General features: G+C 39.3%; 1 protein-coding gene across 2 annotated transcripts in view; it reads right to left on the bottom strand.

The window, feature by feature from the left end:
• The window catches only part of tead1b (TEA domain family member 1b), a 43,889-nt gene extending 25,125 nt beyond the window's left edge, over positions 1-18,764 (bottom strand). For both annotated transcript variants that reach the window (XM_084541560.1, XM_084541559.1), the window contains exons 1-3: positions 18,599-18,764; positions 18,023-18,152; positions 4,886-5,138 (exon numbers count right to left, since the gene is read on the bottom strand). In XM_084541560.1, coding sequence (XP_084397686.1) covers positions 4,886-5,042 — 157 coding nt within the window. In that variant the 5' untranslated portion in view covers positions 5,043-5,138; positions 18,023-18,152; positions 18,599-18,764. The remainder of the gene's footprint in view (positions 1-4,885; positions 5,139-18,022; positions 18,153-18,598) is intronic.
• Between the last annotated feature and the right edge of the window lie 295 nt (positions 18,765-19,059).

Below are 19,059 nucleotides of genomic sequence, written 5' to 3' on the forward strand. Positions count from 1 at the left end.
TCTATTCTGAGTGAATGCAGGTGACTCAGGGAGCCTGAGCTGATCCCAGAATTCCTCATTATCCGCCCAGCAGGGAGGATCAGGTCCGCTCGCTCTGTCTCAGAGCATGCTCGGCCCGATGAGACGAGCCCCAGAGGAGCACAGTGCTGGGCCATCGGGGGCAAGCCAGGTCTGCTCATTATATCTAACTCATCCTTGGCATCTCTGCAAACCAAGTGCCACTTAGTTCCCACAGGAGGGGTCTGGGTTGGATCACTGACGAGATGGCAGAGCAAACAGCAGAATGGTAATAGGAAAAGCTTTACATCAAAAGACACGTGCAGATGGAGACAGTGTCCAGCAGTCTACCTACAATGGGAATATTACAACATAAGTCATATGGATTTTGGTCATTTCCTTATGGTGTCGATTATTTTTAGAAGAAATATTTGAAATGAATGGTATGAGTACTGCTATTCTTTAACAGAACTACTTGCATAGACTTGCATAGAACTACTACGCAATAGCATAGACACAAGAAAATTGTCTCCATCAAAACCGTAGAAAATGTCTCTCAATTTCAAATATTGTATACACAACTGGTGGCCTCCTTCCTCAGCAGCAAAAACAGAAAACTCCTACGGGTGTTATAGCTTTATGTAGATTATGTATTTACATATTTTTTGTCAGCAGATAGAATAAAATTCAGTTCCATTTTTTATTTCATTTTTTTTTATTACAACAGTAACTGAGAAAAATTTGCCAATGCCATTTATCTTGCTGGGTGGCGCAAATACATAACTCAATGAATAAACATACAATTTGAGTGAAGCGTGTTGTTTCATTTATCAACTCTATTTCTGGGATAAATGAATGCAGCCTAGCACAGCAGGTGAATTATGCAAGCGCAGAGTCTTAGGCCTTTGGCTCGGGCCAGTGCCCCCCATTTCCCTTCACTTTTTAAAATATTCTCTTAAGTAAACTCTGGGGCCATGGCAAGTGCCAGTGATGCAGTCTATGCAGATGTTGTGTCTTCCACTGCAGCCACAATTAGCCTCAGAGAACGGGCACAGCGCCAGCCAACACTGGTCTCAGCGCATCCGAAACACTTCAGGTAAACACCACAATAAGCTAAGAAGCAGAAATTAGAAATTGTTTTGTACCGCAACACAGTTGCTATAGAGACTGTTGCTAATTAACTGCACTCTACCCCAGGATAACAAAGGGCTTAAGGGCACTCAGGGCGGCTCCTCTTGTGATGAGCTCTGTGTATGGAACACTATGCCATCCCCAGGGTCTCTCAACTACAAAATACCTGTCTCCTTGTAGCCAGCTTTCATCTCAGATGCCATGAGAGGTTTTGTGTGGTGTCTGTCTGTGTCTGCTATAGACCCTATGGACTTGGGTAACAGCTCCACATGAGCCGCACCATATTTATCTCAACACTCCCCTCTTAAAAAGACAAATCACTGTAAGTTTGAGACAAATCAATCTCTTGTAGCAGAACACATGGCCATTTCATTGGTCACTTATCATCACTGATAGAATTCCAAAGACATGCGCTTAGCAAGGAGCCCGGCACAAATGAAAATCTGAGTCATTTTACACACAAATCACATTTACATGACATCTATGGAGGTTGGACCATATGTAATATCTCCTCGAAGTATGAAAGTTGGCATTATATAAATAAGACAGTTTGGTGAACAAGTGTGACATCTGTATTAGTCCCCCCATGCAGATTTGGCTATGGACTAGCCAAGGTGCTGGTGAATTGTCCCTACCAATGTTCTTTACCAATCTCAAAAGAGATTGTTATTGAGAAAATGGCTGCATAAACGTGTGTTAGCAGTCTATGCAGTTTCGTGTTTGGATGTCAGTTCTTACTGTGTTTAAGTTTTATCCGTAAGGTGTGTGTTTTTTTCCAGAAAATCTTTGTTTTTTGCCTCTGAAAGATGACTAAGTTACGGAACCTTGGGCGGAGACTAAAGATGATTCAGAACAGACAGGTGGTTCAAAGCACATCACACACAGGCTACTTTCTAGTAATACTTACTGTAAAAATCAGTCATATGTAGAATTTTAATGAATTATTTTAATCTGAGATTTACATTATTGAAATACAATCTAATACTTGCTTAAAATCAGTAAAATGTGTATGATACATATCCTGTTTTGGGCAATGTATACTGAAAAATACAAAGCCAAAAGAATGAAATGAACATTTCACACATTGTCTGTGTGTCTCAGCACATGTGTACATATGCAAAGTAAAAGAATGAAAGATTATGTGTACACACACACAGACACACTCACGTACAGTGAAAACAGAACTTACACCCTTTTACACATGGCTGCTCATACAAAACCTAAAATAAATAAAATTAAATAAATGACCGGTGAAACAAAATTTATTTTGGACATTTTAACACATTCAAAGAAAAATAACTAGGGAAAAAGAATACTCAAGGAAAAAGCCATTTGGTCACACTCTAAAGTCCAACACTGTGTACACTTCAGCTGCTGCAACTGTTCACAACCATAAACACACACAAACTTGCACCATTAAGCCACTGCTGACACCACCACACACACAGACCACAGCCCTTATGCCAAGGCACACCAAACTGACCGACTGGCAGCTTTGGGGCTCACCAGATTCTATTATGCATTAGTCAGACAGTAGTCTCACAGTTTGTATATTATTCCTGAGTCCTGCTTACTTTAAATTACACAATTTGTGTGCCTCTTCATTTTGCATTTTGATTTAAAGATTTTTGTTTCCAGGTCAGGGTTTTTGTTCCTATAAATATTTAATAAATATATAAACAGTATGTTTGCCGTTTTGATTTGCTGTAAAACTAATACTGAAATCTTGATTTCACAATCTACCAGCTTTAATTAGCCTGCGGTTAATGTTAAAACATTTGTTTTACTCACACACACACACACACACACACACACACACACACACACAATAGTGGCATATCTTGTTACTGTACCCTTCACTATGTCACATGAAAACTATGCCTCATGCATTTCAATATACTTGAAATACGAAAATATATGAAAGAAAAAAAACATCCTGGCATTATTAGGTAATATTGTCCAGATAGCAGGTATGTAGAGGTCAAAACATTGGTAAGAATTCTGCAATATTTGCTCACAAATATGTCAGAGAACTGAGAAGCAGAGGATAATTCCAGGCTCATAAGATTCACTGAGTTGGTCGTTATTTTTAACATGGAGATAATTAAACTGGGCGCTCCCAACAGCTACGGTCTTATTGGCTATGATTCATGGAGTGTGACCACAAAATATTTCTAACTTCAGGGTGAATGTAGGTATCAGCAACAACACCTTCCTGTTAGATTGTTGTAATGCTCTACATGTCAGTATACTGTATGACTATATGATAAAATTCATTCAACATGGTTCCCTTTTGTACTTTTTTTGTACCTTTTTCTGGCACTGAAATACAGCAACAGTTGCAGAGTCTGTTACATAGCAGCAACATTAGGATGAGGAAGAAGACTAGGACTAAGGATTCTGCTATTGGTGAGACATCTGTAACCAGATACAGAGCACATCTGGAAGGTTGAACCTCTGCGCCCTAGCGCTACATTTGTCTCTGGAAAACCTAAAAAAGCTATTATCATGAGGCAGCTTTCAGCGGGTTGAGTTTTACTCAGTTTATTCCACATATTTTTTTCTGTTCATTAGTTATTTCTAATATAATTTCATCATAAAGAGAACAATGTAAAACATATATTGACTTGCAGTTTGGTATTTGAGGCATCGACTGTGTCACATTTAATTAGGTTCTTAAAGAATTAATTAAAAACACATTTTTTAATGCCCCAGTCTTCCAGAAAGCTGAACATTTGAGTCATATTGAGAATGTTGCTGAGTAGAAGGGAGGCATGCACTTAGCATTGCTCATTTTTAATTCTAGAAAAACTCATTTTCATGCTTTAATCCACAGCAGAAGGGCAGCTTCTCTGGCTGCCTCGCGCTGTATGGGGACGGGGGAATTGGAGGACAGTGGGGAGTGTCCTGTTGTCTGAGCCCACATCTTTGTAGTGAGGGGTTCCGCTGCAACTCCTAGAATTTACATTTTGTTTGGCCGGAGGGGTCACATGACAGCTGCAAGCGAATGCTCTGAGGGGCTTTCTGCTTTCACTTGACACTGACAGGCTGTGAGACGGTCCAACACCACAGAGAGAAAATATTCCCTCTTTCCATGACATCACCCAGCCAGGGATGGAGGGAAATGGAGGGAGGAGAGGGGGCACAGCTGGTGGCAGCCGCAGTACCATCTGCTACTGACTAATAGTTCATGCTGCTTTACTTATAAACTTGCACTTCTGTGAACTAAAGTGGAGGCTGTATGGTTACCATCATCGTCTTATGATATTACATCAATCAGCATTGACATCTAATGATGCATGTCCTCCTTTCCACCACAAGCTTAGTTTTGCAGGTAAATATGCAACTCGAGAGAACAATGAATCCATTTTAACACTTGCCATGTTGTTGTCTTAGGAAAGGTTACGTGGTGGATTGTTAATATCTCATTCATATCAAATGAGAAATAACATATGCACCAGTAAGCTCCAGATGTTCTGGTGGATTGATTTTGTTACCTTCGGACAGAGCCAGGATTGCTGTTTTCTCAAACTTCCAGTCTTCATGCTAAGCTAATCAACTGCTGGCTTTGCATTTAAAGACGGACAGGAACAGTGTTGATCCTCTCAACTAGCTTTCAAGAAAGCTAAGAATATTTCCCAAAATGCTGAACTGTCCCTTTAGCTCATTCAGGTTTCACCTATTACAAACATAAGCAACTCCACAGATGACGCTAGGGTTAAGATTCACAGATATACACACACATGTCTGTACTCACCATACATCTTTCCTTCATCGGAGAGGATGATCTTCCTTCGACCGCAGGGAGGATAGATGGCCAGGGCCTCCTGAAAGCTCTGTTCAATGTCAGGGCTCCACACCCCCTCTGCATCATTGTCTACGGGCTTGTCAGTCGAGTCGCTCATCCTCTCCATGTCCTCGGCAGGGCTCTCGCTGCCGCTCCAGCTGCTGGGATCAATCGTGGCGGTTGGGCTCTCCAAGCTGAAGCCTGGAGCAGACTAGGGAGAGACCTGGAATTCCCAAACAACAAACACAGCCCAACCATCACTACCACAGCAGAACAGCAGAGATCTGCTTCCAAGAATACTACACAGTACACAATGTTAGTGGAGAGCACAATATGGACCAAAAGCAGCCAAACAACCCAGGACATCGCCAACAGTCTTGTTTTAAAATGGATGTGAAAACAATTGAACATCTTTTCTCATGGATTTACTTTACTGTATGTTAAACTGTTAAGACGTGCCACATTGTAAATGGCTATATTTAAAACTAAAATTCAGATGACACTTCAGGCTGTGATGAGACATGTAGTCCACGCTGGAAAGATGGGTTAGGGTTACCACCATTACCGGCTACTCCACTGTAATTGTATGTGAAATGTCTATTTATCATACTTTTAACATTTATATTGTTAATTTTATTTTCTACCCTTGTTCAGCACTTGCAGTTGCTTTCATTTGCATTATAAGAAGTGCCAACTACCACGTTAAGAATTGTCAGTAAAGCTAGCTTGATTCCTGCTAGGAAAAAGCTTCCCTCATTACCATGGCTGACAAGTCTTCAGTCCTAATGTCTTTAGAGGCCAAATGGAAGTTAACACCTGGAACCTCGACAGATTCCACGTGTAAAGTCCTGATTGTGAAAGAAGGCATTTCCTTAAAAACACACTCATGTACAGCAAGACTAAGCTTCATAACTGAAGGAAAAAAAAAAGAGGACTGAGGCTACTAATCTGGCGCGTCCACGTCACCAGTCAGTCACCACACACTATGATGGCATACAAAAATCAGACACTCAAGCAATGCAGAAGCCAGAGCCAAGCTGCTTACACAGCTGGAGAAAGTCTCATTTCACCAGTGGCTACTGACAAGACTATCAAGCTCCTGGGGAATATGGGGCTAATAAAGCGAGGACTGTATCATTATGCCGAGACAGCATCAAGTAACATAAAACCCGTAATCCAGACTATCCCACATATTATGGGAAATGACTATTATACACAACAAGATCATAAATGTAAAGATGTGAGTAATCACAACAACAGCGGACCATATGTTTTAAAATGAGATTCAACAGTGTTGTATTCGATATACACGGTTTGGTCTTCATGAATGGAAAACAATGTGCACATAGTGGCTTCAAGCAGGCAGAGCTGAACTTGATTTCAGTCTACTCAGTGAGAATATTGCTTATTTATCATGGAAAAGTTGAAGAGGTACACGCATGTAGTGAGTGGCTTAAAAGGTGGAAAAACCAAAAACAGACAAAACCAGAAAATGTGCATGCACTTGTTTTTGGAGATGTGTTAAAGCTGGTAATGTATGCAGTTCTGCGTCTCATCTACTGTTTATTGACACAATGACAATTCAGCTGAATCTAATCAAAACCAGGAGACCTGCTGTATCTTTATGTAAACTCTTCATTTAGCCTATTTTTACTGTCTGTATGTGAAATCCACTGTCTATCCTTATTCAGCACCTGTGCAATCACTGTCAGTTGTATAATAAGTAGTGACAAGCACCACATAAAAATTGGCAATAAATTTGGTAGTTGGATTCCCTCCTTATCTGATGTTCCAGATTAAAAAAAAAACAAAAAACCTCTGCATTCAGAGGAAGAGGAAGGAACAGATTACCATTATCAACATGGCTTTTTCTAATAGGAGAGAGCTGAAAGAAGAGAAGGACTGAAGGACTGTAGACTGCAGACTGCAGACAAGCCTCATACACACATGTCGACCATCAGACAAAGCAAGCAAAATCTTTACACTGCAGCTTTAAACACTTTAAATACTTTAAACGCTCTAAAAGAAGAAGTCGAACACAGCTCAAGCAAACAGGTTAATGCACAGCATCTCAAAACTGGTTAATAATGAATATTTACATGGAACTGAATGTCAAATACTTCTGCTGCCAAGACACAGCAGCTGAACACAAATGAACGGAAGAACATAATAAGTCTGGAAGGGAAACTCTCTGAATATTTCGTAGAGATGACTCTAGTTAACAAGTTGCTAAGGGATCAATGAGTTGGTATGGTTCTCATTTGACTCTGAAACGTTATATAAACCAGACTTCCTTCAGCTGTGTTTTTCTCTACAATATAAGTGCACAGTATAATGTTGTTTTAGGCTTCATGTCTATTTTTTCACCTAAACAGTCTAAGTAGATGATTGCACATCTTGCTGTTAGCTCAGTCAAATGTTTCTATGTGCATGGCAGTACTGCACCTGAACAAATCCAGTATCCACACTGATCCAAAAACAAAGATAATACAAGAGTAACTTGAAGACGTCTACACCACTCATCCATGCAGCTTCTTCAGTTCTACAGATCTTCTTCAGCACTAAAGACACCACTTGGATGAGTGGTGAAGATGTCTTCAAGAAAACTAAAGCAAGTCCAGTTGCCTTTGTTTTGAGTTATACCATGATCTGGATAACTGAGAATCTTTACAGACACTACCCACACTGATGGACGTCAATGTTTGATGTATTTTCACCAAGAATTGCAGTAAAATTAAATAACACTGTCCTCAATTTTGTTTACATGCAATCAGAGTCACTTCAGCACTCAGTAACATGTGTACTACATGTTAGAGAGACTTTACTTCTTTTACTCAAGACTCAATACAGTAACAGAATGGACTTTCAGTATACAGACATCTCAGAGTTGTGTCAACCGTACCCTTAACTCACATTTAAAAACTTAATTTACTACCAATTCACTGAGGTTTCATTCTATACTTAATCTTTCCACTCAATCCAGACAACTGCTTCCTCCCTGTGCAAGATCCTATTCAAGCAGCACAAGCTGTCAGGAAGTGGGAATAGTAGCATATGTTTCTTCCAGCATGTCAGTTCACGAGGGGGAAAGGGGGGATGGGAGCAAGCTGTTCGGGGGAAAAAAAAACTCCCAGAGAGCAGAGAGGGAGCTTTTACTGAATTCCGTTTTTGTGTGCCGACTGCTGACACTGCAGAACTTACTCACAAACTGATGAGGGAGGGGAAACATTCCCATTTCAACCACTAAAAGGCAGGGACTCTTTCTAGATGTGCTCCTCTCATCCCGACCCATGATGAACTGTGCACATAATCACATCCAGCTTTCATCTTCATAGCAAAATATCATTCTGAATAAAATGCTTGTTTCTGTCCTCACAACGTAGTCTAATAAAACTTTTTACATTTTTTTTTAAACGGGTACTCATTCTCACACTACTGTCACATTAGTCCAAGTAATAAAATATTACAAGATGTTACCACTAAGCTACAAATGTAATGGTCATTCATTAACAAGTTCATAAGTATGTAGAAATACTGGTTGTCTGCTGTGGTATGTTAAGGTTCATAAACTTAATTCAGTTTTTAGTAACTTTGTACATCAGATTTACACTTACACACTGATGCTTTCTTCCTTTGCATGTGTTTGCCTCAGATCACTGCACCAGAAAACAAATAGTTCCTATTTAAAATAACTACAGTTGACTACTACTATAGACAATCTGTAAACACATTTATAATAGAAAACTGAAAGGTCTTTGCATTATATCTTGTCATCATTTTGCCACAGTCAGAATCCGCATCAGCAAGAGGATCAACAATTTACATTCTGTAAATTTAACTATGAAAGAGCTTAATCTAGTAATGCATCACTAATCACCACCATAAATTACAATATTTTTAATAACCGGAAGATTTCCATTGGGCACTCGTTTCTGCTTTTACAGCTCCACTTCTTTCCTTAGGGGAATGTTGTGCAAAAACTCTGTTTAAATATTTATGCATCAACAAATAAACCTGAATAGCTTGATTATTTACTTTGTTTTCTACACTTTAATGCAAATTGAATAGTTTTAAACACCATAACAATTCTAAATACAAATGGGTGTCACAAGGCAGTACTTTTCCTGTCTGCACAACATCTCATCAGTGTATGGAAGAAGAAAACACGTAAGTAAATTGTTTTTGTTTTTTTAGTCATGGCCTAAACAAGGTTAACTTCCATAAGTTAGGAACAAACCTGCTAGACAAAACCATCGCTAACAGGTACAACTCCGTAACCCTAACAGTCATTAAATCACTAAGCTATTAAGACAAAAAAGCGAATATCTGAATTAAAATATCTTAAAATATTCTATCCTTATATCCTAACAAGGCAAAGCCTGTTTCACTCCAACATTAATACTTCCTTCCCACTGAAATGAATCTACCAACAATGTTTCTCCAGAGGGCGTTTCTCTAATGCCAGATCAAATGTGTCTTCTAAATGCTGATCATTATCTGAGGAAAATGAAACAAGTGAACCAGCACAAATAACACAACAGACCTGGCAACAATGGATTAACTGCCTTTCAACTTCCGTTCCACTCTCTCACGAGCAAAGTAATAAAAGCTATACCTGCGGGCCACGCAGAGGTTCTGATCACTGTTATATTGGCGTAAGAACTATCCAGTTCTGCACATATTCTGCAAAAACACATTCCTTGAGGTCACCCAGACGTTCCTTCATGGGATTTGTGCACATTTTCAACTAGATGGATTTCCTGCAATTTTAAAATGTTTTGAAAAACTATAATCAAAACGGGTCCTTATTTTTAAATCCAAGGAACACAAATCCAAAAGTTGTTTTTTTTTTTTCACTTTTTCCACTTGACATGCTTGATTTTGTTCCCCACAGTCTTTGTCATTTGAGTAACATTTCTTGTCTGGAATTCATATAGTCAATTCAGTTCAAACTGCAGAGCACCTTTATCCCAATCCTTTCTTAAACTCTGAGAAAATAACAATTTGTTAGTGATGCAAGTAACTGTTTGAACTGAAATTAAGATTACTTCAAATTTAGCTTGGCGACTGCAAATGACTGGTTGATTTGAGAGTGTGCCAACAAATAATTTATATGAACATGAATAAAACATGGATGCAGGCTAATGTCAGAATTTAGGGCCCATAAATAATGTACTAAAGGATTTAGGCATTACTTGGTAACAATCAACAAAGAATATAATCATAAATTATTAGCAACATGAAGGAAATTTCACGTAAACCATATATCCTGAATATATATTCAAATTACATTATTTCCCAAATAATGTTATTACTTCATAAGATTTAACAACACATAATTAAAGATAATGTCATTAACATCAGAGGCAACAAAGGCATTTACCATAAACTAATGAAGATTGGACAGTAACACATGGTCTAATACTGAAGTTATATATTGCAATGAATGGTTTTATTACACTTTTAAAATTCCATTGATGAGAACATCCAAAACATCTTATTGCTCAACTGTTCATTCATTTCACTCATTCAGCTTTCGTTGATAAACAGCATAATAGGGGATGTGGCAGAATAATGAAGGAGAAAATAAGTACATGCACTGAAGGAGGAAAAGGAAGTGGGGTAGGATTAGTCCAGTGTAGTGCATACTATTAAATCCCAGAATGAGTGAACAGAAAACCAACATACATATTGATTCCTTAAATCAATGATCCTGTTATCTATAAGATGGGGTGTGTTGATGTGTACTCTGAACATTGAAATTATAAAGGGTAAAGGTCACAGGGTGCAAAGAAAACTACATCAACTGGATGCTTCTGCTGTGTGAAACATGTGAATAACCTAGCAGCCATCAGTGAAGACGGTCTCTCAGTGCCTTAGAATGTGCTAATTACGTCTGTCAAAACAAGGTATGAATGTCACCCATAGAAACACTTGTGGCTAACAGATAATTGCATACTTCTGTCTTTGCAGGGTGTACACCATAGAAATGGTCTTGTTTGTGAAATGCGGGGTAAAGATGGCCCGCATTGCAATAAGTGAATGTGGTAGCTAAGCAAGGTAGTAGGTGTGACATGGAATTATGGGAAATTACACTTACCGTGAGATTACATAAACCACTCACCAAGCTGGAATCCAGCTCCTTAAATTAAGAGAACCCATTTCACCCATCAGACAGAGCAAGGTAATGAAATAGCAGATGAGAGGTCTCAAATGTAATTTTCCATGTGGAGTTCTTTTGTGCTGTTATCTCAGAGGGTGCAATAATGATTCTGTGAATGACTTTTGTGCACCCCATAATGGCCCACAGAAGCTAAGGCCAAAGTGTGTAAAACTATAATTACCATGTGATTTCAAAACTCATTTTTAGCGTGTTGTTAAGAAATATCCTGGCCTTTGCATAATTATAACAGCAATGTCACAATTACTCTATTTGATGCAACAAGAAAAAAAACTATGAACATTTACAATGACAGACATGACTGAAATTCCACTTCATCTCATTAAAAACAAATTAATTACCTTGAGGATGGCATGTACAGTATATGGAACAAAGTCTTTGACAGCAGGTCTTTGAGGACCTTGAGATGCAGAACACACCAAAGTAAAACTAACCAAAAATTGCTATTGCTAAAGCTATTGGAAAGCTTTAACACCCGAAGAGAAGCTGAGATATGCAGCCACAGTTAAAACTACATTAAAACCAGCAGGTAAAGCAATTAACACTAAACAGTCCAAACATTTGTTTCTTTTAATCAAACACATAACCTGCTGCTATTTCTGTAATGTTGTTGAAGAAAAGCAGATTGAATGGACGGCAGGAATTTCACATTACTGTTATATTCTAAAAGCAGACTACAGTATGTCACTAAATGATACAAGAATTTAAGGGCAAACCACTGTTTGTGTATTGAATTTTCCTTTAGATTCCATGAATAAATCCACAGGCTTAAAGTACAAACAAATAAGTAAGTCTTGCAATACCAATTTCCAAAGGTCCTGGAGAGGCTAGAAAGCTTACTTATGCTGCCTCTGTTATTGGCAATGGCCTGGTGTTTATTTCATGCCTCTTTGAACTGGCAGGCTTAAGTGCCGTGAATCTGTCTGATATCATCTCTCTCAAATCTGAAGCCTACATCCCACTACCCAGCAACCATCAGGCCACTGTGGGATCAATCTTTGTTTGAGATTGATTTACAGGTTCTGTCAAGACAGCCCTCTCTACCTGCCTCAGACTGAGAAACAGGTAGCAACAATATGATCTGGACAACATCAGAGGTGTCGTCTGGCCAGAAAAGAAGCATAGTCGACAGACACAAAATTGACTGTAAGAGACTAAATCTGTCCTTCTGAGGATAAATCCCTGTCCTACCAAAACAAATAAAAAAAAAACAACACAATTTACCATTCAAACATGAAATGTAATGAAAGCTCAGAGGACATTTGCCTATCAAAAATTTGCAGTGCATTCCAGACTGCATACGCCCATGTCACAGTGGTGTGGAGTGCGAGCGGAACACATAAAGCTCAGGAAATTAAAGCTGTAAATAAAGGTCCGTCAGATAAAGGATCTCCTGACAGTTATGAGAGCAGAGCAGGCCGAGGGCTGGCTGCTGGCTCATCCTGGACGCGTGCGGACGGGCATGAAAAAACAAATCACAGTGATGAGCATGAAGGCCACAATTTGCATTTGGCGCTGCCAAATCGCAGTGACTTTCATCTCTTTTCTTCTGCTCTCTAGGCATCATTTATGTCCTATATACTCCTTTGTTTCTTGTTCCTCTGCTGTCACCTTTCCCTCTCATTTCTTCTTCCTCTTGTTAACTCCTTCACACTACACTGGACTTATCTCTCAAAGAGAGCATCCAATTGAGCAGCCAGGTGAAATTATCAAAATCAAATGCGTCATGTCTACTTAAGTATGGCATGACGATATTGCTACATTGTATATGGTTACATTGAGAGTAAACAGTATTTACACAAATAATAAATACCAAACAGGTATTTTTTTTATTTACTGTTATACTGAGACACGGTCCAGTTCTGGCAAGTTTTTATCTGTGTATTTGTAGCTCAAATTCTCCCAAACATTTTGATTAAAAAGTCACTCACGGCGTACACTTTACCACACTAGGGGAAATATTTTGTTGAATGTGGTAAAAAAAAAAAAAAAAAAAAAAAAGATACAGTTTTCCACATTTCTCTTTCAACGGGTTGTCCAGCAATATTAAGGCGTAGGCTGTCCGTGTGGGAGCACTAAAACTAAAATGAGAATACTACTCTTTCTGCTATTTTTATCGTTTATTCTTGATCATAGCCAAGCTGAAAAGCAAAGTAATCTTGCATCGCTCTCTGCGAGTGGAACTGTTTAACATTTTCTACAACTATCAAGTTAGACACTATATCATGTGCTTGTTCATACATACATGGGTGTTTTTCTTATTTTTAATTTTACTTTTTATGCATTTTTCCCTTTCGTCCGCAAACAAATGCAGTTTTAGTTGACTGAAAACAGACCTTTTGTAAAACTCTTTCAAGACGAACATATTCAGAAACTCAGTGTGTGTCAATAACTAATTTGTTTACATAAACGGACTTGTGGAACGGCAGAGGGGGGCAAAAACGTTAAGTGAGACGTGTAATTAATAATAGTGACCAATTCCTTCAGAAAGAATCAATGAGCTTGGACCTGAAAGCCACAAGAACTTGGTTGTGATCTTGCTTGTGATCATGCTTTTTGTATATTCTCAAAATACAGCATGTCCTCATCCTTTTAAGGCAACATATGCTCTCGTGGGATGATGAAAGATGTATTGTTGGTTAACAAAAAAGCTAACCCGTGTTGATGATGTAATTAGAAACCAACAGCTCCTTGTTGAAAATGCACACTATTTGAGCCTATTCAATGGACTAAACAAGGGGGAAAAGTTTGGACAACACAGCTCTCCACTGCAGAGCCCTGGCTCAGATTCCAAACTAATTTACCAGGCACAGACTGCATATTAATGTTGGGAGCTCACCCTCTATTCTATCTGTGCCTCCGCTGAATCCAGGGCACCTTCGGGGCAGAGAGAGCCCGCCTGATCTGTGTCTGTCACAGTAACAATACAGTGACCATTGGTGAAAGGTCTTGTGGGAATTTATTACAAGCGGTGACTGGGGAATACGGTGCCAGAGAGACTAAATAGTCCACATTTGAATTCAAGCCACAAATTATACACAGTTTCAGTAAATGAAGAGACTGGGCGCCTCTGCTCTATGGCTTTCCTTTCACAAGTGAGAAGCTGAACACCAGAACTACTACTACTGTGGTCAGCAGTTAGAAAGGAAGTTGTTGAAGGCGAGATTTCCTGCTTTCATTGTGGTTAAGAGCTGAAAATGTTTATAGTGGTTTCAGAAACTGACTCATCAAATGATTCATGGAGAATATATTGCTTTTTGTCCGTGTGCAATCATGAGGCAAGTCATTTCTTCTTCTTTTTTTCCCCCCAAATAGGACTAGAGGGAAAAGTACATGTGCCAGCATCTAAATAAACTTCTGAGGCACTACACATTAATAATGAGTGGTTGAGACATTACGCTGTCTAAATGACTTTTTCCAGAACAAAGGATGGAGAGTGCCATATGGTAAACATTATAAGGCTGTATTATTAAAGTGCTATGGCTTCAAAGGGTCAAAGAAGCTCAATCACTTGGTGCTCTATTAAAAACTAGAAAGCCTCAAACATGATTTCTTTTATTGAATGAAAATGCAACGTCTGCTACTACTCGAGTAAAATGAAATAGACTTCAACACAGACTTCCATAAGTATGCACAAGGAGAAAAAAAAAATTGTGTCGCACTAACTAAGGTGGTTGACAGGGCCAAAGTGCATTCGGTAGCTGGCAGTCATTTTATGGCTGCAGTACTGTAGCAGATTTACTTAGATGACGTCAGTGGCTTTGAGCCAGCTTTTCCTTTTTGGTGGCACTCTCGGCTGGCCTCAGTGGGCCCTGCTCAAACTGCTGAGCAGCAGCGCATACTCTAAAATTCCCTTTCTAGACCAGGGTTTACCTCAGGGCACACACAGTCTGGAAGCCTGCAGGAGTGTCCTCTTTTTAAAGCATGCTTTGACCACAGAGAACACTGATGTTTTCATATGATTCAACCCCTGCCACACATCACAACTAATTACACAATTAATGACTCTCCGTCTAGATTCAATTACAGATCACAGATCTTTTTCTAGCCCAGAATTTTCATAACAAAAAATAATATTGTGTATTATCATTTCAATTAAAAATGTGGCACACACAATGTGTTCACATTCCCATGAGTAATTACACAGGCCCTCCCAACAAATAGAAAAGATGCACCTACGTTTGCACATTAATTTCCTGTTCGTACATATGGTACGGATCAATGTCTAAAACAATGTAAAAGCCGACCACCAAAGCTTTTACCTGTTGACTAACATATGCAAAAAATCTGAGCAATGAAGACATAATGTCTGACAATTAATCCGTGTTAACAAATCAAAAACCCTTCTGAATTTGGGTAACACGGCTCTTGATCAGAGCACTCAGTCATAGTTCTTATCCCAAATGCATTTGTGACTATTTCAATTTTAGGATGATTGCATAAACAACACTACATTAAAATCTGATCTTAAGCTCCGGTTTACATTTCAACTCCAGAAAGACTTAAAAACAATCTATTCATACCAGTATTCGTAGAAATAAATAGCTATTTGTGAATGAGAAGCTATCTATAGCATAGAGTAAAAAGAAACTTCTCACAGGCAGACTCTAAGTTATTATTAAAAACAGCCAGAAACCAGTTGAGGATATTCTGAAATTGTATTTATGAAGATAATAAGAAGGGTTTAAAGCAGAGTATTTTTGTCTTTAGCCTTGTCAGTACAGGTAACTATGGTTATAGCTTAAGTAGTTTTTTAAGTGTAGTAAGTACATACGATCATATTTTACACGCAAAGTTTTCTCAAAAGAGACAGACATTTATATACTAGAAACTATATAGAAAACTGCTATAGAAACTGCTTTTTTTTTCTGTCGTAAAACACAGTGAGAATTTATATTTGTCGTGTGGTGTCATCAAATACAAAATGAACACAAGACATTTGACAAATGACTGGCCAAAACGCAGCTCTCTGAAGATTAACAGAAGAAAAGAGGAGTTTCACTTTCCTCCAGGAAGTAATGCCATCCACTGTGTGCTTCACAAAAGCACATTATTCCGTCCACACTCCACAACAGATAGACTACACTCTCTGTAGTCCTCCCCTCTGACCTCAACAAGGCAGCGTAAAGGAACAAAAACCTGAACAATGAGGCAATATACAGCTTAGCCCTTTCTCTCTCTGATGTTGTCTGCATCTGCTCAAATCTCAGGAGTGTGGCGCGTAATGCCACCCGAGCTACACATTATTTCTAATAAGAACATGTTAAACCAGTTTTATTTCGCATGTGACTAATTCAAAACAATTTGAAAATACAGACTAATCTTAATGTAGCGGAAAAACTCACTGTCGTCATAGTTTTGGTGTTTCATATTCACAGTCTACAAGTAATGGAGAGACAGTTGGAAAACTTCTAGTTTCAAAGGTAAAGTCTCATTTGGTCAAACAAAGACAACATCCTATTCTTGCTCAAATGTAATGCAGGCTTCCGTCCAACAGGTCCACTGGTTGCATAAGCTGAAAACAAAGCATCCACTTCTACCCTGTTTTTTTTTTCTCTTCAGAGCCTAAAGATTTACACTGTGACATGTCTGGGTGTATGCCTAACTGCATTCAAACTGTTTCCAGGAAATAAGAGCCACCCTTTCACGTTAATCCATTCAAAAAAATATATATATATATATACTGCGTCTTTCTGTCTCTTTATTTTCAAGTTGTATTAAGTTGTATTAAATGTTTAACCGTGGTTAACTGCGAGCGAGAACACCTTTCACAGTACCAAAGCACACAACTTGTGCACTTGCCATAAGCAGCTGCTTTCATGTTAAACACGAAAAGAGGAGGGAGTCTGTGCTGCAGCCAAAAACTTGCAGGAGTACTGGCGGAGGGGGTTTTGTTGAAGCATCCATTTTTAAAGAAATTTACTTTACCTATTTGTTTAACTGTGTCACCTCATCCGCTGAGCTCACTTTTAATACAAAAGGGCCACTCTCAGAGAGTACCGAAGCCATGAAATGTCAAGATCAGTGTGACTAGACAGCTGAGGAGAAAGAACGCAACATTTATTTTACCATCCGCAGCTAAATTAATGAGGCACAAAGACACCTTGACTGAATCACCAAAGACCTGCGACAACTATAGCCTCATCTCCAGTTTGTGCGGAGCAAAGCCGACTATTTAAAGCTGCAACTATTCAGTTAAAGAGTAGAAGTGGAGAGAAACCAAAGTCTGAGGATTTAACACCCACTTTTAAAGCTAATTTTACTCTAGCTACTGAAAGCATGGGCCTTTTCTCATCCCTCCCTTTGCATAATAACCAGGTTTTTCCCCCAGAGTCCACAAAAAGTAATGGATGGATGAAATCACTGTAAGGAGTAAAACTTTGTGACACACAGCTGGCCTGCAGTTGAGGGAGTTAAGTTTTAGCTGAGCAGGCATTTCCCAAAGTAGAGGAAGGAAAAGGACAACAATGAGGGAAACTCCAAATAAAAGCTCCATAAACTCCACTAAGCAGCTTTTATTTTATATAAAGCAACAAACTATCCCTGTACTATTTGTACTACATACATTCATAGTGAGCTAATACTGTATGCTAATATAATACATAAGTTTAAACTCATCTTAAGCTATTTTTTTCCATCCACAACAAAGACACAAAGACCCTTTAATGTTCCTCACAAATAACTCAGAAACTGCAATTTACTGCTATATTTTATGTCACACTGGTGGATTCTGGATATAAGTTGCTGTGGGAGCGACAGAGAGGAGCTTTAATTTCTTCCTCAACATGAAACAATAAAGGAGTTTGGGCTAACCTTTCTCTCCGGTTCACTCGTTAGTTACAGTAACAACATGGAGAGCAGTACACGGCCAGGGGAGAGAAGTCACACACAAACATTATACACACACAGAAAAAATAAATACTTACACAAAACTTAGATGGCGATTTAAAAAAGCACCGTCAAACGTGCCGAAGCAACAAGTCTCCTCGCTGTGCTTTCTTCGAGGTGGTCCGAAAACGCTGCGGTGAAATCTCCAACAACTCCCGGCTGAGCCAACTACGGAGAGGAAAACAGCAACGTTTTCAACCGTCATCTTGTCCAAAAAACTGTTATTCGTGCGGTGTTGTTTTTACTTCATCCCGGATCCCACTGCGACTTTCTGGGAGTCTGACAGTGGGTGGCAAACGGCATCCGAGGCTTTTATAGGGGCGTACGAGCAGGCTTCTTTTCAAAAAAATGTGAAAAATGTCAAAGATTTTCGCCGCTGTGTCAAAGCCATAGGCTACAACAGAGTGTTCAAAGTGAGCACCCTGTTGCAACAGCGGCCATCTATCTCCGCGAAGGAAACAAACGACCTAACGTTACCATGAATAAACACTAAACAACCCAAATAACACAACATTTTAATACAATGTGCAGAATTTCCAAAAAGACGTAAACTAACCCCCGTGAGCAGAAGTCTACAACCAGTTTGAATACCTGCAACTACCATTGAAACTTACCTCGTTATTGATATCTCATATAAAATGCCCCTTTCTTTAGGTAATGTGATGTTACTGGGTATTTTGAATACTATGTCAAGTTATTCTGGTGTTTCTGGGCCAGCCAGGAAGGTGTAGGTGAATCGCTTCGCGAACTGACAGAGATGCGAAGAATGCTCGGAATGAGAAGAGGAATGAAATGAACGCAGGGAGCGAGTTTGCGCCGGGGCGGAGCGAGAGGTGGCGTCATCCCGAGCCCTGCAGCCAGCAGCCAGCCTGGGCAGCAGGCAGCAGCGGGGACGGGGAGGAGGGCACTAAACATCCCGGGAGCTGACGCCTTCAGGGACGCGACGAAACTCCGATTTTACAGCTTCACACCCCTCTCGTCGGAGGATAAATCCAAGCAGAAGCCTACTCAAGGTAATCCTACCATTTTTTCCTATTTTAATAATACAGCCGGATTCATACGTTTCCTGACCTTT

The sequence above is a fragment of the Chelon labrosus genome (genome assembly GCF_963514085.1).
Source record: "Chelon labrosus genome assembly, chromosome: 3".
Taxonomy (NCBI): domain Eukaryota; kingdom Metazoa; phylum Chordata; class Actinopteri; order Mugiliformes; family Mugilidae; genus Chelon; species Chelon labrosus.